The 25,518-nt window shown below is 38.9% G+C and overlaps 2 protein-coding genes across 2 annotated transcripts in view; one reads left to right on the top strand and one right to left on the bottom strand.

Annotated features, from left to right (window-relative positions):
• The window catches only part of LOC121378362 (cadherin-87A-like), a 72,324-nt gene extending 53,055 nt beyond the window's left edge, over positions 1–19,269 (bottom strand). The window contains exons 1-11 of the mRNA XM_041506496.1: positions 19,133–19,269; positions 15,927–16,011; positions 15,010–15,099; positions 9,597–9,736; positions 8,591–8,644; positions 7,882–7,971; positions 7,123–7,239; positions 5,674–5,808; positions 4,314–4,427; positions 3,992–4,070; positions 374–495 (exon numbers count right to left, since the gene is read on the bottom strand). Coding sequence (XP_041362430.1) covers positions 374–495; positions 3,992–4,070; positions 4,314–4,427; positions 5,674–5,808; positions 7,123–7,239; positions 7,882–7,971; positions 8,591–8,644; positions 9,597–9,736; positions 15,010–15,099; positions 15,927–15,966 — 981 coding nt within the window. The 5' untranslated portion in view covers positions 15,967–16,011; positions 19,133–19,269. The remainder of the gene's footprint in view (positions 1–373; positions 496–3,991; positions 4,071–4,313; positions 4,428–5,673; positions 5,809–7,122; positions 7,240–7,881; positions 7,972–8,590; positions 8,645–9,596; positions 9,737–15,009; positions 15,100–15,926; positions 16,012–19,132) is intronic.
• A 1,131-nt stretch (positions 19,270–20,400) lies between these two features.
• The window catches only part of LOC121378364 (cadherin-23-like), an 82,217-nt gene continuing 77,099 nt past the window's right edge, over positions 20,401–25,518 (top strand). The window contains exons 1-2 of the mRNA XM_041506498.1: positions 20,401–20,532; positions 23,748–23,822. Coding sequence (XP_041362432.1) covers positions 23,780–23,822 — 43 coding nt within the window. The 5' untranslated portion in view covers positions 20,401–20,532; positions 23,748–23,779. The remainder of the gene's footprint in view (positions 20,533–23,747; positions 23,823–25,518) is intronic.

Genomic DNA, 25,518 nt, shown 5'->3' with positions numbered 1-25,518 from the left:
TATAATTTCCCTGGCCTGTGAAAGATTACAGTTACATTGTAACCCAAGTTAACTTCCCATATACACCGGGAACTATAATTTCCCTGGCCTGTGAAAGATTACAGTTAGATTGTAACCCAAGTTAACTTCCCATATACACCGGGAACTATAATTTCCCTGGCCTGTAAAATATTACAGTTACACTATAGCCCATGTGAAACACAGTCTTCCCATATAAACCGGGAACTATAATTTCCCTGACCTGTAAAAGATTACAGTAACACTGTAACCCACTTGAAACACAGTTTTCCCATATACACTGGGAACTATAACTTCCCGGACCTGTGAAAGATTTCAGTTACTGTCACCTACTAGACTGTAATCACTATCTCACCTTAATACACAACATGATGAAACCTCTTTCCTGGAAAAGATCGGACTCCTTGTCAATTGTCATCAGATTGGTGATGTTGGCCTGTCCATATGGAGAGGACTGGATTGAAAAGGAATCATTATCTGGAAAGAAAACAATACATATATATGTCATAATTTAGAATTTGTGTATACATACATCTTGTACAACAGAATAGATAACGGGTTACTGCCTTAAGATATCGGCTTTAATATGTGAAGGTTAGAAAGCCTAACTCTGTCGAGCTGAATTTACCAGTTGACCTGAACACAATAAAAGCTCATATATTAAGGCAGTAACCAGTCATTTTATTTTCCTGCAATCCAATAAGAATAGTTAGAAAATCATATAATTCCAGTTTGTGTACACAAATATTAGTATGATTAATCTAGCCAGGCTTTTACAGTATGATGTCATACAAGATACATGACATTATTCTTGTGAATTCATGTCAAGTTGGGATGTATTTATTCAGCACCCCTTAACTCTTTAAAATATTGCTGTAGGCGACAAATTGTTAAGTTTGAGCCCTGTGTTAACAGTTCATTACTGTGCTTTAAACAGTCACCATATAGAGGATATTTAATGAGCTAGTATTAAACAGTCACCATATAGAAGATATTTAATGAGCTACTATTAAACAGTCACCATATAGGGAATATTTAATGAGCTACTATTAAACAGTCACCATACAGAGGATATTTAATGAACTGCTATTAAACAGTCACCATACAGAGGATATTTAATGAGCTACTATTAAACAGTCACCATATAGAGGATATTTAATGAGCTACTATTAAACAGTCACCATATAGAAGATATTTAATGAGCTACTATTAAACAGTCACCATACAGAGGATATTTATGAACTACTATTAAACAGTCACCATATAGAAGATATTTAATGAGCTACTATTAAACAGTCACCATATAGAAGATATTTAATGAGCTACTATTAAACAGTCACCATATAGAAGATATTTAATGAATTGCTATTAAACAGTCACCATACAGAAGATATTTAATGAACTGCTATTAAACAGTCACCATATTTAATGAACTACTATTAAACAGTCACCATACAGAAGATATTTAATGAACTACTATTAAACAGTCACCATATAGAAGATATTTAATGAGCTACTATTAAACAGTCACCATATAGAAGATATTTAATGAACTGCTATTAAACAGTCACCATATAGAAGATATTTAATGAACTGCTATTAAACAGTCACCATATTTAATGAACTACTATTAAACAGTCACCATACAGAAGATATTTAATGAACTACTATTAAACAGTCACCATACAGAGGATATTTAATGAGCTACTATTAAACAGTCACCATACAGAGGATATTTAATGAGCTACTATTAAACAGTCACCATACAGAGGATATTATATGAGCTACTATTAAACAGTCACCATATAGAAGATATTTAATGAACTGCTATTAAACAGTCACCATACAGAGGATATTTAAGAGGATATTTAATGAGCTACTATTAAACAGTCACCATACAGAGGATATTTAATGAACTGCTATTAAACAGTCACCATATAGAGGATATTTAATGAGCTACTATTAAACAGTCACCATATAGAGGATATTTAATGAGCTACTATTAAACAGTCACCATATAGAGGATATTTAATGAGCTACTATTAAACAGTCACCATACAGAGGATATTTAATGAGCTACTATTAAACAGTCACCATACAGAAGATATTAAATGAGCTACTATTAAACAGTCACCATATAGAGGATATTTAATGAGCTGCTATTAAACAGTCACCATATAGAGGATATTTAATGAGCTACTATTAAACAGTCACCATACAGAGGATATTTAATGAGCTACTATTAAACAGTCACCATACAGAGGATATTTAATGAGCTACTATTAAACAGTCACCATACAGAGGATATTTAATGAGCTACTATTAAACAGTCACCATACAGAGGATATTTAATGAGCTACTATTAAACAGTCACCATACAGAGGATATTTAATGAACTGCTATTAAACCGTGACCATACAGAGGATATTTAATGAACTGCTATTAAACAGTCACCATATAGAGGATATTTAATGAGCTACTATTAAACAGTCACCATATAGAGGATATTTAATGAGCTACTATTAAACCGTGACCATACAGAGGATATTTAATGAGCTACTATGTATTATCAAATTTAAGTCCTGAGTGAACTTGTCATATGATTTAGCCAGTGACAAAAGAAGCTTATTTCATGAGGGACGTAAACCTGATAATATATAGTAGCAAGATTGATATTTTATTTATTACCCCAAGCCTGGATGTGTTTATGCATAGCCCCTTAACTATAATATGCCAATTATTTTGAAACAGACTTTAATAAAGATAGAAATGTGTGCATATACATTTACTTTCATTCTGAGTTAAGTTTGCAGAACATATGGCTCCAAGTGAATTCTTTAATTAAAATTAAAGTGAGCAGAATCCACATGTCATTGTCCTTCATTTACCAAAGTTTTGTTTATATTGACATGTAATCCAACAGTTTTCTGAAATTAGTACCAACTCAAAATTAGTACCAACTCAAAACTTGTTTTACATGCCTATATCCATTAAGGGTTTCACTTGGACCTACTCCTAGCAAGGCCAGCAGTTTGATCTTGGAGAGATGCTGTCAGGTCAGGTCAGAGTGTTTAACGTGCACTTTCAGAATAAGCTGTTGTAGCACACACCTTTCCTGGGCACAGGTGCCCACCTTGGCCGGCTCCTCTGTCCAAGACAGGAAAGGGGTGGGGTGGGTTGGAGGGGGGGGACCACCTGCAATGGCTGGTGCAAGGATTTGGAAAGTCCCATAATATTAAGCCAAAGAGAATGGGTACGCATTTTGATGAAGGAATTTTAGGCGCAATTTTTGAACGGTCGGTTGAAAAGGAAAAGATAGGGAGCTACGTATAGGTTTGGAATTATAGTAGGCCAAGACTAGCTCGTTAATTGGACCTATGGTGCTGACATGTCTCCCTAGGTTGCCCATAGGGGCCCTTAAAAGGGCCTGAACTGTTCAGTTCATGGCATGACAACCCAAGAGAGACTCAAAGCTGCTACACCATGGCCAAGGTCTATATATGTTGCATCTGATTTAGTACACACCCATTCATTGGTCGCAGTGAATTGAACTACCCAATCAAATGGCCAGTTAAATAAATGCATGATAAATTTTTTCATTCAAGTGTCCGCTGGGGTAATAAAAATGGTTCATACAAACAAGGGGTGGTACAGTTTAACAGTGGTAAAGTGCTCGCTTGAAGCGCTGTCAGTCTGGGATCGATCCCCATCTGTGGGCCTATTGGGCTATTTCTCGTTCCAGCCAGTGCACCACAACTGGTATATCAAAGGTTGTGGTATGTGTTATCCTGTTTGTGGGATGGTGCACATAAAAGATCTCTTGCTACTAATGGAAAAATGTAGCAGATTTCCTCTAAAAAATCAGAATATATTTAACATCCAATAACTGATGATTAATAAATCAATGTGCTCTAGTGGTGTTGTTAAACAAAACAAACTTTAATAAAAATAATAGTAGCAAGACAAAACTTACGACAGGTGAGTTCGTAGGCGATGTCCCTTGGCTTGTTCACATCACCATCTCTTGCAAGGACATTAGTAATGTATGAAAACTACAACACCAAAAAGTTAAACAATTATTGTTCAGATTAAATCATAACTGATAAACATTTAAAAATAAAAGATGTGAGTAATAAAGCTACTACATTTATGTATACAAATATAAATATATCCCAAAAGCAGCCAATCAAATATTTGTAAATCATTATCAAACATATGTGGTATATTGTTGTGTAATAGCATAAATTGTCTCCAGTGGGCATGCGAGAGAATGAGTTTAACATGGATTAACTTACAGCAGGCATGTTCTCATCTATAATGGTCGACAAAGCTCGCTCAAAAAGTGGTGGAGCATCATTAACGTCCTCCAAGTTGATCTCAATACTTTGTAAATTGAAGTGCAACCCATCCTGAAAATAAAGTTAACTTATGTGTTCAAGTGTATGATAAATTCAATCCTTATAAAATGTGAACACAAGCAATGTTAATTATATATTGCTTATTAAATTCTTTTTATGTAAATCTTATTATGGTAATATGTTTAAATGCATATTAAGTTTGTATGCATGTTGTTTTCTATCACTATTTACCTAAGACTTGTTAATTTTGTTTATGTAAATCAATGATGTATGTTAATTGTATTCAATGTGAGTTCATGTTTAATGTCTTCATATAAAATGTGTGTTAATGTCTTCATGACAAATCTGTATGAGATTCCTATTGAAATGTTAACTCGTATTTGTTAATGTCTTCATGACAAATCTGTATGAGATTCCTATTGAAATGTTAACTCGTATTTGTTAATGTCTTCATGACAAATCTGTATGAGATTCCTATTGAAATGTTAACTCGTATTTGTTAATGTCTTCATGACAAATCTGTATGAGATTCCTATTGAAATGTTAACTCGTATTTGTTAATGTCTTCATGATAAATCTGTATGAGATTCCTATTGAAATGTTAACTCGTATTTGTTAATGTCTTCATGATAAATCTGTATGAGATTCCTATTGAAATGTTCAATAATGTATTTTAATGACTTTATGTAAAATGGGGCAGGATGTAGCCCAGTGTTAAAGCGCTCACTTGATGCATGGTTGGTCTAGGATCGAGCCCCGTCGGTGGGCCCATTGGGCTATTTCTCGTTCCAGGCAGTGCACCAAGACTGGTATATCAAAGGCTGTGTTATGTACTACCCTGTCTGTGGGATAGTGCATATAAAAGATCCATTGCTGCTAATCGAAAAGAATAGCCCATGAACTTATGACAGTGGGTTTCCTCTTTTAATATCTATGTGGTCTTTAACCATATGTCTGACGCTATATAACCGTAAATATAATGTGTTGAGTGGGTCATCAAATAAAGCATTACCTTCCTTCCTCATGTAAAATGTTTATGAGTGCAATAAGTCTACTCACGTTGAAAATGAGTGGCTCTTGATAGAAAACATGTTTCAAAATCCAGTGTTTTCTATCATAATATTCCCTAATGTATGTTAATGACTTTATGTAAAATGTTTATGAATGCAAATAGTCTACTCAAACTGAGCACTTGTGGCTCTTGATAGAAAAATCCAGTGGTTTCTATTGAAATGTTCCCTAATGTATGCTTAATGACTTTATGCAAAATGTATATGAGTGCAAATAGTCTACTCACACTGAGCACAAGTGGCACTTGATAGAAAAAGCGAGTTTCAAAATCCAGTGGTTTCTGAAGTATCAAGTTCCCACTCCACTCTCTGTTACTGGACGAAAGCACCTCCACCCTGAAAGTCTCACAGCTTAGCCTTTGCTGAAATGATAATGTCACATTTTCATCACCAATAGTCAGGCTATCCTAAATACTGGGAAAGTCTTATAGTTTAGTCTATGCTGAAATGATAATGTCACATTTTCATCACCAATAGTCAGGCTATCCTAAATACTGGGAAAGTCTTATAGTTTAGTCTATGCTGAAATGATAATGTCACATTTTCATCACCAATAGTCAGGCTATCCTAAATACTGGGAAAGTCTTATAGTTTAGTCTATGCTGAATGATAATGTCACATTTTCATCACCAATAGTCAGGCTATCCTAAATACTGGGAAAGTCTTATAGTTTAGTCTATGCTGAAATGATAATGTCACATTTTCATCACCAATAGTCAGGCTATCCTAAATACTAGGAAAGTCTTATAGTTTAGTCTATGCTGAAATGATAATGTCACATTTTCATCACCAATAGTCAGGCTATCCTAAATACTGGGAAAGTCTTATAGTTTAGTCTATGCTGAAATGATAATGTCACATTTTCATCACCAATAGTCAGGCTATCCTAAATACTAGGAAAGTCTTATAGTTTAGTCTACGCTGAAAAGATGTCACATTTGCATCACCAATAATTTTATCACCTAAATACTGAGGAGGGGGAAGGGGTAGTACAAACAAAGTCACCAAGATTACAGTGCTGTATGGCCGATTTCTCATTGATGGTTCCAGTTTTAAGTTTAGTGGGGAGATACAGCAAGTCTTGCTTTTGATATATTAACAGAAATGTAAGCACCAAGGCAAGTTGGATGATTACTAAAATTGTGAAAACTTTGCCAAATTGCTTTGCCAAATCATTAATATTTTCACAAATTTAAAAATTATTTTTCAGTTAAAAAAACATATACAATATTGAAAAAGCAAAGTGGCAAACCAGTGTCAATAATATAGAAGAAAAATACTTCAGTCAAACTTGCCAATGTTTCAATGATTACAAAATGTCAATATTTAACTTGACATACCAATTTATCTAAATTTCATACTTATTATTTGGGTAAACATACTGATTCATCTAGATTTTCTACTACTGACATTTCGATTATTAATTCACTTAAATTTCCTACTACTGAAATTTCGGTTAACATAATGATTTGTCTAAATTTTCTACTATTGATATTTGGTTTTGCTTACCAATTCATCTAGATTTTCTACTTTGATATTTAAGTTACTGATTCATCCAGATTTTCTACTGCTGATATTTAAATAACTTTCCGATTCATCTGGATTTTCTACTGCTGATATTTTAATAACTTACCGATTGATCTGGATTTTCTACTGCTGATATTTAAATAACTTACCGATTGATCTGGATTTTCTACTGCTGATATGTTGCAGGTTACACTGATTGGTGCTCCTTTGTAATCGGCATCTGTTGCTGACAAACCACTTATAATAGGGGAATTAACTTGGGTACTCTGCAAAGAAATATATATGTTATCCTAGAAGAAACAACAGCAGTATTTCCACCAAACAGGGCCACGTTCCACAAAGCAATTCTCAGTGCTAAGATCATCTTAAGGGCGTAAGTTAGTTATACACTTAAGGTGATCTTAGTTCTAAGATCGCTTCACGGAACGGGGCCCAGGACACATAATTTGGAGTAGATAATTGTGTTCATTTATTACCAGATTATTATCAAATTAAGATCACATTTCATTTCAACTTATTAACGTGCTTATATACAGTTAAGGTTCAAGCACGCTGTCCTGGGACACAAGTCAGCTATTTGGGTTAATTGTTAGTTGGTTAGTGGTTAGTGAGAAAGAAGAGGGTGTAGTGGCCTTATACCTATCCACCGAGTCCTTAAGAACTCGCTCTGCATTGGAGCTGCTACCAGGCTGCGAACCCTGTACCTATCGACCTGTAGTCAGAGAGAGAGAGAGAGAGAGAGAGAGAGAGAGAGAGAGAGAGAGAGAGAGAGAGAGAGAGAGAGAGTGTTGTATGGCATTCATTGGGACTGAACACTCCATAGAAAAAAGTGAGACCAATTCTACTTCAGATGGGCGCCCTACTATACTTAACTACATGTCACTGCCAATTGTACATGTCATACTTACTTCTGGAACTGTAATTTGGTATGTATCTCTGGTGAACTTTGGCTCCTGGTTATTAGCATCATCAATGAAAATACTAATTCCAAGCTGAGTCTGAAATATAAAAAAAGGTAGTTTTAATACAGAAGAACCACAAGCAATAACAAATACAGGGCCATAGCTAGGTTTATTAAGGTGTTTTTTTTTAAAGAACATGGTAATAAGGGTTAGATAAATGTTTCAGAAAGTCACCAGCCCACAGAGAGAAGCTTCGGCTAGTACCCCATATATAGAGAATAACAAACGAGTTACCAATTATTATCAAATATATGAGTTATTATCAAATATATGTCCTGAGTGAAATAATTTCCACCTGTCATGAGTTTTAGCTTTAAATGGAGTATTATTAGATATTAGAAATCTGGAGGGGTGGGGAGGAGCCTGTGGTCCAATTGAAAACCACACAATTGTGCAAATAACTGAAATAGATAAAATAATATTTTTTAGTGACACCAGACTTTCATATTTATAAGAACTTTACACTCAGTGAAAAACTGCACTACTGAAAATATTGAGAAGGGCAATAATCACATTGTCCAAAATAATCAGTGTTAAGAGATGTAAGGCAGTGTGTATGTACGTGTGCGTATCTACGTGCGTGTGTTTGCTAGTGAATTCCAACCCTAATCATATGTTGGATAACTATCCTATAGAGAAATGTAAAAGTACTCACATTTACACCAAACTGATCTGTGATGATAATGGTAAACTTTCTTTCATAGTCGAGCTAAACAGAGAAACACAAAATACAATAACTTTCTTATCAAGTTATTAGTAAACACTGCAGTAAAGACATTTACAAAACATTTAGCTTGACTAACAGTATGACATTATCAATCCTAGCTCAAAGTACTCTCTCTCTCTCTCTCCATCTTTCTCTTTCTCTCTTTCTGTGTGTATGTGTGTGTGTGTGTGTGTGTATTTGTATGTGTGTGGCAACAACTGGTGAATTGAAAACACATAGTAATACAGTTAAAAAAATTAAAGTTTGTTTTGGTTAACAACTCCACTAGAGCACATTGATTTATTAAACATCGGCTGTTAGATGTCAGATATTTGGTAATTTTTACATAGTTTTAGAGAGGAAACCCGCTATATATTTCCATTAGAATCAAGGGATCTTTATATACACCATCCCACAGACAGGATAGCACATATAATGGCCTTTGTCGTGGTACACTGACTGAAATGAGATATAGCCCATTGACAGGGACTGCTGATCTCAGCCAGACTTCACATAAGGCGAGTGCGTTACCACTGAGCTACATATAGTAGTACAGACGACAAAGTAACTCACAGGACTGAAGACGGTTAGATAATTGTAGACAATGCACATAAACTCACAGGATTGTAGATAATGCACATTAAAACCTCACAGGATTATAGGCATTTTAGACAATTGTAAATAATGTGTCCAGTAAACTCACAGGATTGTAGGCATTTTAGACAATTGTAGATAATGTGCCCAGTAAACTCACAGAATTGTAGGCAGTTCAGACAATTGTAGATAATGTGCCCAGTAAACTCACAGAATTGTAGGCAGTTTAGATAATTGTAAATAATGTGCCCAGTAAACTCACAGGATTGCAGGCAGTTCAGACAATTATGGAATATGCACATGAACTCACAGGATTGTAGGCAGTTTAGACAACTGAAGATAATGTGCCCAGTAAACTCACAGGATTGTAGACTAGAGGTGCCTTCAGTGAGACCACTCCTGTGTTCTTGTTGACAACCAACTCTTCATTCTCGGGTTTGATGAAAAAGAAAATCTGGTCTCCATTGGGATCGATGCCTTGTAGCTGGTAAATCACAGTCCCTGTTTGTATCAATAAAAATGTCATTAAAAGTAAGCCACAAATAATCAAACATCCCTTATATTCTAAAAACAATTAACCCCATATATTCTAACATACTGGTACAACCTTAATAGATTGGAAGTCACAAAAATAGGAAGAAATGTTTTACTGAAGGATGCAATCAACACTACATGTTTTTTACTACATACACACACACACACACACACACACACACACACACACACACACACTGTTTCATGCATGTAAGCGGGATTGACCGTGTAACTTATAGACCACATGCATATATAGTTGAGTTAAAGAGCATCCATTTTATGGATGCCTCAATAGCTCAAAAGGTATCATGGCAAGTCTGCAAAGTTGTGGGTGATTTGGTGCCATAGGTTCGAGTCCCAGCAACGGCACGGGACAATTTGTGAGGCCAGAAAAGATTTAATTATTCCCTGCACCAGTGCGTTAATATCTGTGTATGTAACAATCAACCTCGTCATAGATACACAATATAGATATTCATACATCAATACATACATACATACATACATACATACATACATACATACATACAGTCATGGCTGGAACAAGAAATGACCCAATTGGCCCACTGGCAGGCATCTAACAGTGATTCTATAGATCAGTCACGGTATTGGTCCACTGACAGGCATCTAACAGAGATTCTATAAATCAGTCACGGTATTGTCCCACTGACAGGCATCTAACAGAGATTCTATAGATCAGTCACGGTATTGTCCCACTGACAGGCATCTAACAGAGATTCTATAGATCAGTCACGGTATTGGTCCACTGACAGGCATCTAACAGAGATTCTATAGATCAGTCACGGTATTGGTCCACTGACAGGCATCTAACAGAGATTCTATAGATCAGTCACGGTATTGGTCCACTGACAGGCATCTAACAGAGATTCTATAGATCAGTCACGGTATTGTCCCACTGACAGGCATCTAACAGAGATTCTATAGATCAGTCACGGTATTGGTCCACTGACAGGCATCTAACAGAGATTCTATAGATCAGTCACGGTATTGTCCCACTGACAGGCATCTAACAGAGATTCTATAGATCAGTCACGGTATTGGTCCACTGACAGGCATCTAACAGTGATTCTATAGATCAGTCAGGGTATTGTCTCACTGACAGGCATCTAACAGAGATTCTACTGATCACGGTATTGTCCCACTGACAGGCATCTAACAGTGATTCTATAGATCAGTCATGGTATTGTCCCACTGACAGGCATCTAACAGAGATTCTATAGATCAGTCACGGTATTGGTCCACTGACAGGCATCTAACAGAGATTCTATAGATCAGTCACGGTATTGGTCCACTGACAGGCATCTAACAGTGATTCTATAGATCAGTCACGGTATTGTCCCACTGACAGGCATCTAACAGAGATTCTATAGATCAGTCACGGTATTGTCCCACTGACAGGCATCTAACAGTGATTCTATAGATCAGTCACGGTATTGTCCCACTGACAGGCATCTAACAGAGATTCTACTGATCATGGTATTGTCCCACTGACAGGCATCTAACAGTGATTCTATAGATCAGTCACGGTATTGTCCCACTGACAGGCATCTAACAGAGATTCTATAGATCAGTCATGGTATTGGTCCACTGACAGGCATCTAACAGAGATTCTATAGATCAGTCACGGTATTGGTCCACTGACAGGCATCTAACAGTGATTCTATAGATCAGTCACGGTATTGGTCCACTGACAGGCATCTAACAGTGATTCTATAGATCAGTCACGGTATTGTCCCACTGACAGGCATCTAACAGAGATTCTATAGATCAGTCACGGTATTGTCCCACTGACAGGCATCTAACAGTGATTCTATAGATCAGTCACGGTATTGTCCCACTGACAGGCATCTAACAGAGATTCTATAGATCAGTCACGGTATTGTTCCACTGACAGGCATCTAACAGAGATTCTATAGATCAGTCACGGTATTGGTCCACTGACAGGCATCTAACAGAGATTCTATAGATCAGTCACGGTATTGGTCCACTGACAGGCATCTAACAGAGATTCTATAGATCAGTCACGGTATTGGTCCACTGACAGGCATCTAACAGAGATTCTATAGATCAGTCACGGTATTGTCCCACTGACAGGCATCTAACAGAATTCTATAGATCAGTCATCCCACTGACAGGCATCTAACAGTGATTCTATAGATCAGTCACGGTATTGTCCCACTGACAGGCATCTAACAGAGATTCTACTGATCATGGTATTGTCCCACTGACAGGCATCTAACAGTGATTCTATAGATCAGTCACGGTATTGTCCCACTGACAGGCATCTAACAGAGATTCTATAGATCAGTCACGGTATTGTCCCACTGACAGGCATCTAACAGTGATTCTATAGATCAGTCACGGTATTGTCCCACTGACAGGCATCTAACAGAGATTCTATAGATCAGTCATGGTATTGGTCCACTGACAGGCATCTAACAGAGATTCTATAGATCAGTCACGGTATTGGTCCACTGACAGGCATCTAACAGTGATTCTATAGATCAGTCACGGTATTGGTCCACTGACAGGCATCTAACAGTGATTCTATAGATCAGTCACGGTATTGTCCCACTGACAGGCATCTAACAGAGATTCTATAGATCAGTCACGGTATTGTCCCACTGACAGGCATCTAACAGTGATTCTATAGATCAGTCACGGTATTGTCCCACTGACAGGCATCTAACAGAGATTCTATAGATCAGTCACGGTATTGTTCCACTGACAGGCATCTAACAGAGATTCTATAGATCAGTCACGGTATTGGTCCACTGACAGGCATCTAACAGAGATTCTATAGATCAGTCACGGTATTGGTCCACTGACAGGCATCTAACAGTGATTCTATAGATCAGTCACGGTATTGTCCCACTGACAGGCATCTAACAGAGATTCTATAGATCAGTCACGGTATTGTCCCACTGACAGGCATCTAACAGTGATTCTATAGATCAGTCACGGTATTGTCCCACTGACAGGCATCTAACAGAGATTCTACTGATCATGGTATTGTCCCACTGACAGGCATCTAACAGTGATTCTATAGATCAGTCACGGTATTGTCCCACTGACAGGCATCTAACAGAGATTCTATAGATCAGTCATGGTATTGGTCCACTGACAGGCATCTAACAGAGATTCTATAGATCAGTCACGGTATTGGTCCACTGACAGGCATCTAACAGTGATTCTATAGATCAGTCACGGTATTGGTCCACTGACAGGCATCTAACAGTGATTCTATAGATCAGTCACGGTATTGTCCCACTGACAGGCATCTAACAGAGATTCTATAGATCAGTCACGGTATTGTCCCACTGACAGGCATCTAACAGTGATTCTATAGATCAGTCACGGTATTGTCCCACTGACAGGCATCTAACAGAGATTCTATAGATCAGTCACGGTATTGTTCCACTGACAGGCATCTAACAGAGATTCTATAGATCAGTCACGGTATTGGTCCACTGACAGGCATCTAACAGAGATTCTATAGATCAGTCACGGTATTGTCCCACTGACAGGCATCTAACAGAGATTCTATAGATCAGTCACGGTATTGTCCCACTGACAGGCATCTAACAGAGATTCTATAGATCAGTCACGGTATTGGTCCACTGACAGGCATCTAACAGAGATTCTATAGATCAGTCACGGTATTGTCCCACTGACAGGCATCTAACAGAGATTCTATAGATCAGTCACGGTATTGGTCCACTGACAGGCATCTAACAGTGATTCTATAGATCAGTCAGGGTATTGTCTCACTGACAGGCATCTAACAGAGATTCTACTGATCACGGTATTGTCCCACTGACAGGCATCTAACAGTGATTCTATAGATCAGTCATGGTATTGTCCCACTGACAGGCATCTAACAGAGATTCTATAGATCAGTCATGGTATTGGTCCACTGACAGGCATCTAACAGAGATTCTATAGATCAGTCACGGTATTGGTCCACTGACAGGCATCTAACAGTGATTCTATAGATCAGTCACGGTATTGTCCACTGACAGGCATCTAACAGTGATTCTATAGATCAGTCACGGTATTGTCCCACTGACAGGCATCTAACAGAGATTCTATAGATCAGTCACGGTATTGTCCCACTGACAGGCATCTAACAGTGATTCTATAGATCAGTCACGGTATTGTCCCACTGACAGGCATCTAACAGAGATTCTATAGATCAGTCACGGTATTGTCCCACTGACAGGCATCTAACAGAGATTCTATAGATCAGTCACGGTATTGGTCCACTGACAGGCATCTAACAGAGATTCTATAGATCAGTCACGGTATTGGTCCACTGACAGGCATCTAACAGTGATTCTATAGATCAGTCACGGTATTGTCCCACTGACAGGCATCTAACAGAGATTCTATAGATCAGTCACGGTATTGTCCCACTGACAGGCATCTAACAGTGATTCTATAGATCAGTCACGGTATTGTCCCACTGACAGGCATCTAACAGAGATTCTACTGATCATGGTATTGTCCCACTGACAGGCATCTAACAGTGATTCTATAGATCAGTCACGGTATTGTCCCACTGACAGGCATCTAACAGAGATTCTATAGATCAGTCACGGTATTGGTCCACTGACAGGCATCTAACAGTGATTCTATAGATCAGTCACGGTATTGGTCCACTGACAGGCATCTAACAGTGATTCTATAGATCAGTCACGGTATTGTCCCACTGACAGGCATCTAACAGAGATTCTATAGATCAGTCACGGTATTGTCCCACTGACAGGCATCTAACAGTGATTCTATAGATCAGTCACGGTATTGTCCCACTGACAGGCATCTAACAGAGATTCTATAGATCAGTCACGGTATTGTTCCACTGACAGGCATCTAACAGAGATTCTATAGATCAGTCACGGTATTGGTCCACTGACAGGCATCTAACAGAGATTCTATAGATCAGTCACGGTATTGTCCCACTGACAGGCATCTAACAGAGATTCTATAGATCAGTCACGGTATTGTCCCACTGACAGGCATCTAACAGAGATTCTATAGATCAGTCACGGTATTGGTCCACTGACAGGCATCTAACAGAGATTCTATAGATCAGTCACGGTATTGGTCCACTGACAGGCATCTAACAGAGATTCTATAGATCAGCCAAACTATCATTTGGATTCTAACTGGTGCAGAAATGTGATTTTGAACAGTTTAACGGTTTGAGAGTTACATACCCACAGGAGTGTCTTCTGAAACGTGAAAGCCATTCATGGTGGCATTCTCAAAAAAGTATGGAGCTTTGTTTTGTGCTGCTACATAGTGCCCTAAAACGAAACCAGTTAATACATTAATAGCATGAACATCATATATTATATAGTAATACAATCACATATTATATAGTAATACAATCACATATTATATAGTAATACAATCACAAATTATATAGTAATACAATCACACATTATATAGTAATACAATCACACATTATATAGTAGTAATACAATCACACATTATATAGTAATACAATCACACATTATATAGTAATACAATCACATATTATATAATAATACAATCACATATTATATAATAATACAATCACATATATAATACAATCACATATTATATAATAATACAATCACATATTATATAATAATACAATCACATATTATATATAATACAATCACATATTATATAATACAATCACATATTATATAATACAATATAATACAATCACATATTATATAATAATACAATCACATATTATATAATAATACAATCAAATATTATATAATAATACAATAAGCTGAGGATCTAGAATTTCTGAGGGAGAATAAAACAAAACTTAGGACATCAAGGCAGGTACGAAAGCAAAATTGGTTGCATGTGTGTTTAGGCTGCTTAAAACTGAAATATGAAACGTTCACAAATTGTATCATCAAATCGTTAGTTGCTTTGCAATTTTTATTTATTATATTTTCACAATTAAGGGTACACAAACATGTACAACATGGGACGTACAGGAAGGGCATGACAGCAAACTGGATGGGGCATCAAGGCATTTTTCTTAATGTCAACAATGTCCCAATTTATCAGGGCACAATGGCAAGTAAGGAAGGCGATGCTGTTATAAAATTCAAACCCTGCAACTCACCACATAACAGCACAGTGAAAACCACAAGAATGTGGTCCATATTACTGGTGTCTGTCACACAAGACACAGCCTTTGACGTCCAGCACTGAAAATAAAAAACAATAACAATAGTGACAACAACAACAGTAACAAAAGAAAGTAATGTATCCAGATGTGTTATTTTGGTCGTGATATTAGGAATAATTAAAAATTACTTTAAATAAATTGCTTGATGGTGGTGATAAACGTGCAAGACACATTGAGATCACCCCTAAATCACTAAGTCTTAAAAAAAAGAGAGAGAGTTTTTTTTTAATGTCATCACTAGAGCACATTGATTTATTAATCACCAGCTATTGAAAGAAGGAAGGAAGAAAATGTTTTATTTAACGACTTATTCAACACATTTTATTTATGGTTATATGGCGTTGGACATATGGTTACAGACCACACAAATACTGAGGGAGGAAACCCGTTGTTGCCACTTCATGGACTACTCTTTTTGATTAGCAGCAAGGGATATTTTATATGCACCATCCCACAGACAGGATAGCACATACCACAGCCTTTTATATGCACCATCCCAGACAGGATAGCACATACCACAGCCTTTTATATGCACCATCCCACAGACAGGATAGCACATACCACAGCCTTTTATATGCACCATCCCACAGACAGGATAGCACATATCACAGCTTTTTATATGCACCATCCCACAGACAGGATAGTACATACCATGACCTTTTATATGCACCATCCCACAGACAGGATAGTACATACCATGGCCTTTTATATGCACCATCCCACAGACAGGATAGTACATACCGTGGCCTTTTATATGCACCATCCCACAGACAGGATAGTACATACCATGGCCTTTTATATGCACCATCCCACAGACAGGATAGCGTTGGTGCAGAAAGTACTCGCCCGCTCGCCAAATGCAAGTAAAAATTCTGACGGACGAGTTAAAAAATTAACTACCAGTCCAACGGGCGATCTGTCTTTTTTATTTTGTTTGCCACATAAAGTTGATAAGTGGTTAACTAACAGGACTGTAGGCAGTTTAGACAATTGTAGGTAATGTGCCCAGTAAACTCACTGGATTGCAGGCAATATATACATACATACATTTTAATATACAGTGTCTTCACTTCAAATGATATATATATATATTGACAAAACATTATTAAGAACACTTCAATAGATAGCAAACTAGTAGAAATTATTGCGGGCTAGTAAATTTTAGGTGGTTCTGGTCCAGCGGGCTCGTGAAATATATTCCATTTCTGCACCCCTGGGATAGCACATATCACAACCTTTGATATACCAGTCAAGGTGCACTGTCTGGAGCGAGAAATAGCCCAATGGGCCCACTGATGGGAATCAACCCCAAACCAAACGTGCATCAAGCTAGTGCTTTACCACTGGGCTACATCTCGCCTCCCAGCTATTGGATATCAAACATTTGGTAATTCTAACACATAGTTACCAGAGGAAACCCACCACATTTTTCTTAATGCAGCATGGGATCTTTTATATGCACTTTCCCAGGAAAGCACATACCACAACCGTATTCCAGTTGTGATGCACTAGTTAGAATGAGAAAAAACCCAATCAGTTGAATGGATCCACCAAGGTGGTTTGATCCTGCTAAACAAGCACTTGAAGCAAGCACTCAATGAATACTAAAATAATGGATACATAATACTGTAACATTAGTATGTCGGCATGTTGTCTTCTGGAGCCACTACTAGCAGGATAAATGTGCTTCAGTGTGGAAGCCCGTTATATGTCCCCTACCGAGCCCAACAAATTTTATCAGTTCAAGGGCTATAACTGTCAAAAATGGGAAAATGCCCATGAAAGTCAAATTTGATCTGTAACTATTCATAAGCTATACTCAAAATTTCTAGTTGGAAAGATCAGGTCAGGTCAGGTCATAGGGTTTTACTTGCACATTTAGAACAAGCTGTCGTAGCACATGCCTATCATGGGTGCTGGTGCCGGCCGTGGCCTGCTCCTCCGTCCAGGACAGGAAAGGGTTGGAGTGGGTGGGAGAGGGGACTGCCCGCACTGGCAAGTGCAAGAGAGAGCCAGCAGGGGGCAATTTTGGTGCTATTGAATTTTGAATGTCCCGTAGAATAAAAGTAAAAAAAGAAAGTATTGCGCAATTTCTTGAAAGAATTTGTGTGCATTTTGGAATCATAAGTCTACAAGGGGCAAAGGGGGGCAACTGCTGAAGCAAAACCTCAAATCCGGACAAAAATTATACAGATATTAGGCCTCTAAAATTATGTAACACGGACCAATAACCCCTTTTCCTTCTCCTTATTATGTAACACCGACCAATACCCCCCCCCTTTTCCCTTGTGATGTAATCTGACCAATATAATTGGATTTTTATTTCTATTTACATTTGTTTTGTTTGCTAATAAATACTAGATAAAAAAAAAAATCTGTTAAAGAATGAACTAGCATTGAGTAGCTGCATTTTACTTTATAAAATACAAATAAGACAACTTTTGAAAACATTATGTACCTTTTGACAAACATGATACCCCCCAATAAGCATTTTGTAAAGCCCCTAGAATTGTATGTATTTGCTGCTTTTGTAAAGAAGTTTCATTACACATATAAAATAATATGGAAATATTGCCACCTGTTACCCCCCCCCACCCCCCCATTATATTGATACACACATAAAGAGGGTTGGATATTTTACTGTTTATTGCTGTCACTATATCAAAGGTCATGGTATGTATACGTTCTGTTTGTGGGAAAGAGCATATAAAAGATCCATTGATTCTAACTGCAAAATGTAACAAGTTTCCTCTGCAGACTACATGTCTGAATTACTAAAGGATTGACATCCAATAGCCGAAAATAATTAACTAATCAAATTACTCTAGTGATGTTGTTGAACAAAACAAACTTTAAATTGATGTTTTAATCTGCTACACCTTTTCAAATCAACATGTCAGAGACTGGAAGAAATGAAATATTTCAACCCCTGAACCAAAATAAATATCGAAATCCGTGATAGCTACTTGGTATATTTACTAAGAATGTACTTGTGTACGCCACCCTTCAAACAATGACAGCCAAGTATCTCACTAGCTGACAGCCGACGTATAACAATAAATACAAATATTTCCTAATAACATCTCGCTATTCTTGAAAAGTATAATATATTAACACACAACTAAATATTACATTATTACCTGTTCGACCCTTTGGTTGTATCAACACGCCCTGCAGTAGTCCTATGCTAAACGTAACGCCAGCTCCGTCCCATGCGTTTTGAGACATGCAGCTATTCATAGCCGATAACCGGTTTTGCCAGTCATTCACACTGTTATTATTATTCTAATAAGTCGCCATTTCCAACCAGTCATTGAAAATTTGGAACTAGTTGGTACAAACTGAACATGGCTTGGAAAATATTACCCTTCTGAGAGAGGACCCTGGAAATAATTTAGGAAGGGGTCAAGGCTAAAAGGGGCGCATGATCTAAATTCCTTAAAAGGCAAATAAAGTTTGGAATTCGTTTAATGAAAATTGTAATCAAATTGTTTAAAATGGGGACATTTTATTATATATATATTTTTAAATTATTAGATTGATTGATTGATTTTTTTATTTTTGATATTGTTTTTTCGGATGTGGGGGTGGAGGTGGGGTGACGCAAATGGTCTCACTCCTTGGACCAGCCCTTGTCCTGATACTGGCTGATGATTTTTTTCTTTAATTATTTTAGCGATACTTTTTTACTAGTTCTGTTCTTGCATGGTTCTCTTTATTGCGGCTACGCATTCATTTTCCGTGTAACGAGTTTCTTTTCTAGCTGACCGCGATTCATTAGACCAAGTGACATTAATTAAGTGGCACCTAATTAAACAACGTGTTGGTAGCCGTAGCTAAACATTAAATTTCCTCGTGAACTGTTTTCCGGTTGTAACTGGCTATAGCCCGTGCAGTCCGTGTTCTTTTATGCTAAAGAACTTTCTCAAATGCGCTGTTAAAAGCGCGTGCCTGCACATGGTGCATGGTCGGTCTGGGATCGACTCCCGTAGATGGGCCCATTGGGCTATTTCTCGTTTCAACCAGTGCACTACGACTATTATATCAAAGCCCGTGGTATGTGCTATCCTGTCTTTGGGATCGTGCATATAAAAGATCCCTTGCTGCTAAAGGAGAAATGTAGCGGTTCTTTTGTCGCTAAGGCTATATATGTTAAAATTACAAAATATTTGACATGACATAGCCGATGATTAATAAATCAATCAATGTGCTCTAGTGGTGTCGTTAAACAAAACAAACTTTAACTTTAACCTCATGCCCATTTCGTTTTTATTCGGTTATACATTTTACACCAGTTACAAGTTAACTAAGGCGGTAAACAGGGAGGTGTTTGGCCTGAATAGTATCGCCACGAATCTATTTATATACCAACCAAACCGGTCCGCAGTGTGTGGATCGAAAGCTGTATGCCGTGTCCCTGAACATAACGGGTGGTTCAGGTGTGTGCAGTGTATATGTATGCACATGATAGAATAACTCTGATAGATACACACCCATGGATTTCTAATACGGTTTATACAAGTATAGGACATTAAGCAAGGTAAGTGTTTTGTTTTAGACATATTCAAAGATTGATAGTCTTATGTCAAAATCACACACTAGCTTAGCAGTGATTGTTGTAGGTAGGTTTATATTGTGTATTCGTGTGATTTCTATTTCAGTATTATATACAAATTCCTATCATTGTATGTTGTGGTATTTCTTCTACTATTCAAATATGTATATATCTTGTAGGCTGTCATATAACAGGCTTTTTGGGGTTCAACTCCCCTCATATAAGCAATTTGTTTTGTCAAAAACTATTATCCAGATGAGCATGACCCAACCCCCCTAAAACTTTGCTCACCACAATCTAGACCCCCTTGTATAAGTATAATTTCCTGTGCACACAACTGCAAAGTAATTTTACATACCTGTGCACATTTTACACTCCTTCACAGGCACCTGCAATACTGTAGGATATTGGACATAGTACATGAGAGTAGGGATGGGTGCTGCTGTATATCAGACAGGATGTGAGTGAGGACTAGATGCTGAGCTTTATCAGGCACATATAGGATGTGAGTGGGGATAGGGTGCTGCTACATATCAGATATATAGGACATGGATGGGGATGGGTTGCTGCTGTATATCAGACACATGGGACATGCCAGGGAATGGGGTGCTGCTGTATATCAGACATTTAGGACATGAATGAGGATGGGTTGCTGCTGTATATCAGACATATAGGACATGAATGGGGATGGGGTGCTACTGTATATCAGACACATGGGACATGCCAGGGAATGGGGTGCTGCTGTATATCAGACATTTAGGACATGAATGAGGATGGGTTGCTGCTGTATATCAGACATATAGGACATGAATGGGGATGGGGTGCTACTGTATATCAGACACATGACATGTGAGTGGTGATAGGGTGCTGCTGTATATCAGACACATGGGACATGCCAGGGAATGGGGTGCTGCTGTATATCAGACATTTAGGACATGAATGAGGATGGGTTGCTGCTGTATATCAGACATATAGGACATGAATGGGGATGGGGTGCTACTGTATATCAGACACATGACATGTGAGTGATGATAGGGTGCTGCTGTATATCAGACACAGGATGTGAGTAGTGATGGGGTGCTGCTGTATATCAAACATATAGGATGTGAGTGGGGATGGGTGCTGCTGTATATCATACACATAGGACATGAGAGTGGTGATGGGGTGATGCTGTATATCAGACATATAATTATGACATGTGAGTGGGGATGGGGTGCTGCTGTATATCAGACATGCATATAGGATGGCTGCTGTATATAGGTGATGCTGTATATATCACATATAGGACATGAGAGGGAATGGATGCTGCTGTATATCACACATAGGACATAAGAGTGGGGATGCGGTGCTGCTGTATATCAGACACATATGACATAAGAGTTGGGATGGAGTGCTGCTGTATATCAGACACATAGGACATGAGAGTGGGAATGGGGTACTGCTGTATATCAGACACATAGGACATGAGAGTGGGGATGGGGTGCTGCTGTATATCAGACACATAATTATGACGTGAGTGGGGATGGGGTGCTGCTGTATATCAGACACATAGGACATGGGAGTGGGGATGGGGTGCTGCTGGAAAAAAGTCATTAAAAAGTGCTCTTCAAAGGTGTGGGTGAAGCAAAAATATATATATATACTCTTCAAAAGAAGAAATGCAAAACCACATTGTCGTAACATTTGGAGAATTGATTTAATTATTGAATGGTGAGTCCGATAATTACCAAATGTTGCAGGATTGTTCACAATTCACTCTAGTCCATTGTGAGTAAGTGATAGGACACACCACCAAGGTCAAGGTCATCTGGAGTCAATACCGGGTGTGGCCTCCGCGTGTGTTGACAACTGCCTGGCACCGCCTGCCCATTGAAGCAACCAGAGTACGGATGACGTCCCGGGGGATGGTGGCCCACTCGGCCTGCAAGGCTGCTGCCAGCTCGGGCAGGGTCTGGGGCTGTGGTTGTCGCTGTCGGAGGCATCGGTCCAACTCATCCCATAGATGCTCAATTGGGTTCAAATCCGGTGATATCGATGGCCAAGGAAGGACATTAATGTTGTTGTTCTGTAGGAAATTTGTGAGACGTGCTGTGTGAGGCCTGGCATTGTCATGTTGGAACACTGCGTTGGCGTTGGCCATAACTGGAACGATGTGTGGCCGGAGGATCTGGTCAATGTAGCCCTGTGCATTCAGGTTGCCCTGCACGTGGACCAGGTCAGTTCTGCCAGTGTGTGAGATGGCTGCCCACACCATGACACTACCCCCGCCGAATCTGTCCACTTCCTGCACGCAGTTTGCCGCATAACGTTCACCACGACGCCTATACATGCGACATCTTCCATCATGACGTCGGAGCAGAAATCGGGACTCGTCACTGAACCACACCTGTCTCCATCGCAGTTGAGGCCATTGTCGATGAATCTGGCACCACTGCAGTCGGAGTCGACGGTGTTGTGGTGTTAAGATGACACCTCGAACTGGACGTCTGGTACGAATTCCTACCTCACGTAGGCGGTTCCGTACGGTCTGGTCGGATATCCTGCGCAAACCTGGTATTGCTGCGGCTGTGGAGGTGGCAGTAGTCAATCGTTCCCGAAGGTGGCGTACCCGGATGTAGCGGTCCTGCCCGGGGGTAGTGACCCGTGGTCGACCGGATCTAGGGAGGTCACGTGTTGATCCATGTTGCTGGTAACGGTCCCACAGTCTGGAGATGGTGCTTGGGGACACATGGAATGCCCTGGCAACGGCCGTTCTGGATTCGCCTGCGTCTAGTCGGCCGATGGCATTGTTTCTCTGCGGTTCACTGAGACGTGGCATGTCCTGGATTGTCAACTGTCGGCCAGATACAGAGGCCAGGCAAGCGAACACCCTGCACTTTTATACAGTCGGTGTTCATGTTGCACGTGCAGACAACGCACGTGCAGTGGTGACATGGTTTGCACGTGGCTGCGTTTTTGCGAATATTCACATTTTGGAACTTTATTGTACAGTAGCTGCGTTTTATCGAATGTAACCGTGGGAATGTGTTTGGGACATGCAATGACCTTATATTCACAAAGCATGAACCGGTAGGAAACATAAAATCGGAGTTATAACCCATTTGTACCCTTTTGCGTTTCTTTTTTTGAAGAGTATATATATCACCATCAGTACCATTATCATGCAGTTGTGGAATACATATTATTTTGTTTTTTTACAGGTGTTGGTACACCACCTATCCCATAATTCAACATGAGATCTCAGTTGAGGATATTTGGTTCCTTAACACTTCTTGGTAAGATTTTCCTTTCTGTTTTATTTTATTATTTCTTTTCTTCTTCCATTTGATTTATGGACAAGATTTACCTCATCTCATGACCTATCATTCCATCTTCACTTCCTCCATTTTGACTTGGTAATGTTTACCTCATCTCATGACCTATCATTCCATCTTCACTTCCTCCATTTTGACTTATAGGTAATATTTACCTCATCTCATGACCTATCATTCCATCTTCACTTCCTCCATTTTGACTTATAGGTAATATTTACCTCATCTCATGACCTATCATTCCATCTTCACTTCCTCCATTTTTACTTATAGGTAATATTTACCTCATCTCATGACCTATCATTTCATCTTCACTTCTTCCATTTGGTGGCACCCATTTTTTTTTTTACAGTCGAATGATTGATGGGATTTAGCTCATTTTGTGAAAGAAAGAAAGAAATGTTTTATTTAACGACATACGCAACACATTTTATTTACAGTTATATGGCGTCAGAAATATGGTTAAGGACCACACAGATTTTGAGAGGAAACCCGCTGTTGCCACTACATGGGCTACTCTTTCTGATTAGCAGCAAGGGATCTTTTATTTGCACTTCCCACAGGCAGGATAGCACAAACCATGGCCTTTGTTGAACCAGTCGGTGTTGATCACTGGTCGGTTCAAGTGGTTTACACCTACCCATTGAGCCTTGCAGAGCACTCACTCAGGATTTGGAGTCGGTATCTGAATTAAAAATCCCATGCCTCAACTGGGATCCGAAACCAGTACCTACTAGCCTGTAGACCGATGGCCTAACACAACGCCACCGAGGCCGGTCTCATCTTGTAACTGGAGGGGATTATAGGTTTCGTCTCTATCCTTCTGTATGTCTGTCATACATGTATATAGTTTTTGTGACATTTTTTTTCCCAGTGTTTCAAGATATTGAGCTGAAATTTTGTATATATATATATGTAGCTTTATCACGTAGGCTACTGTTACAGATCAAATGTAACTTTCATGGCAATTTACCTATATTTCACAAAGATATGGCCCTTGAACCAGTGGGTGCACCAAAGGGGATTGATCCCAGGCTAACCGCATATCAAGCGAACGCTTTACCACTAGACTGTGTTTCGTCCCCCTAGGCCCGGTAGAAGACATGTATTGCTTTAGCGGTACTCTTAGAATGTTTGTTTTTCTTCCATTTGGCTGATCCAGTCTTTTCTCATCGGATGTCCTTATGATCAACAAGGTATCATTCTATTAGGTGGATGGGATGTAGCCCAGTGGTACAGTACTCGCTCAATACACCGTCGGTGAGGGATCGATCCCTATCGGTAAGCCCATTGGGCTATTTCTTGTCCCAGCCAGTGCACCACGACTGGTACATCGAAGGCTGTGGTATGTACTACCCTGTCTGTGGGATGGTGCATATAAAAGATCCCTTGCTGCTAATCGAAAAGAGTAGTCCATGAAGTGGTGACAGCAGGTTTCCTCTCAATATCTGTGTGGTCTTTAACCATATGTCTGACACCATATAACCGTAAATAAAATGTGTTGAGTGCGTTGTTAAATAAAACATTTCCTCCTTCCTTCTTGATTTTATCCAGCCAGTGCTCTATGACTGGTACATTAAAGACTGTGGTATGTGTTATCCTGTCTATGGGATGATGCATATAAAAGATCCCTTGCTGCTATGCAGTTTTGACAACGGGC

Source organism: Gigantopelta aegis, chromosome 8 (genome assembly GCF_016097555.1).
Source record: "Gigantopelta aegis isolate Gae_Host chromosome 8, Gae_host_genome, whole genome shotgun sequence".
Classification (NCBI taxonomy): Eukaryota; Metazoa; Mollusca; class Gastropoda; order Neomphalida; family Peltospiridae; genus Gigantopelta; species Gigantopelta aegis.
This window is presented reverse-complemented; position numbering and strand designations above follow the sequence as displayed.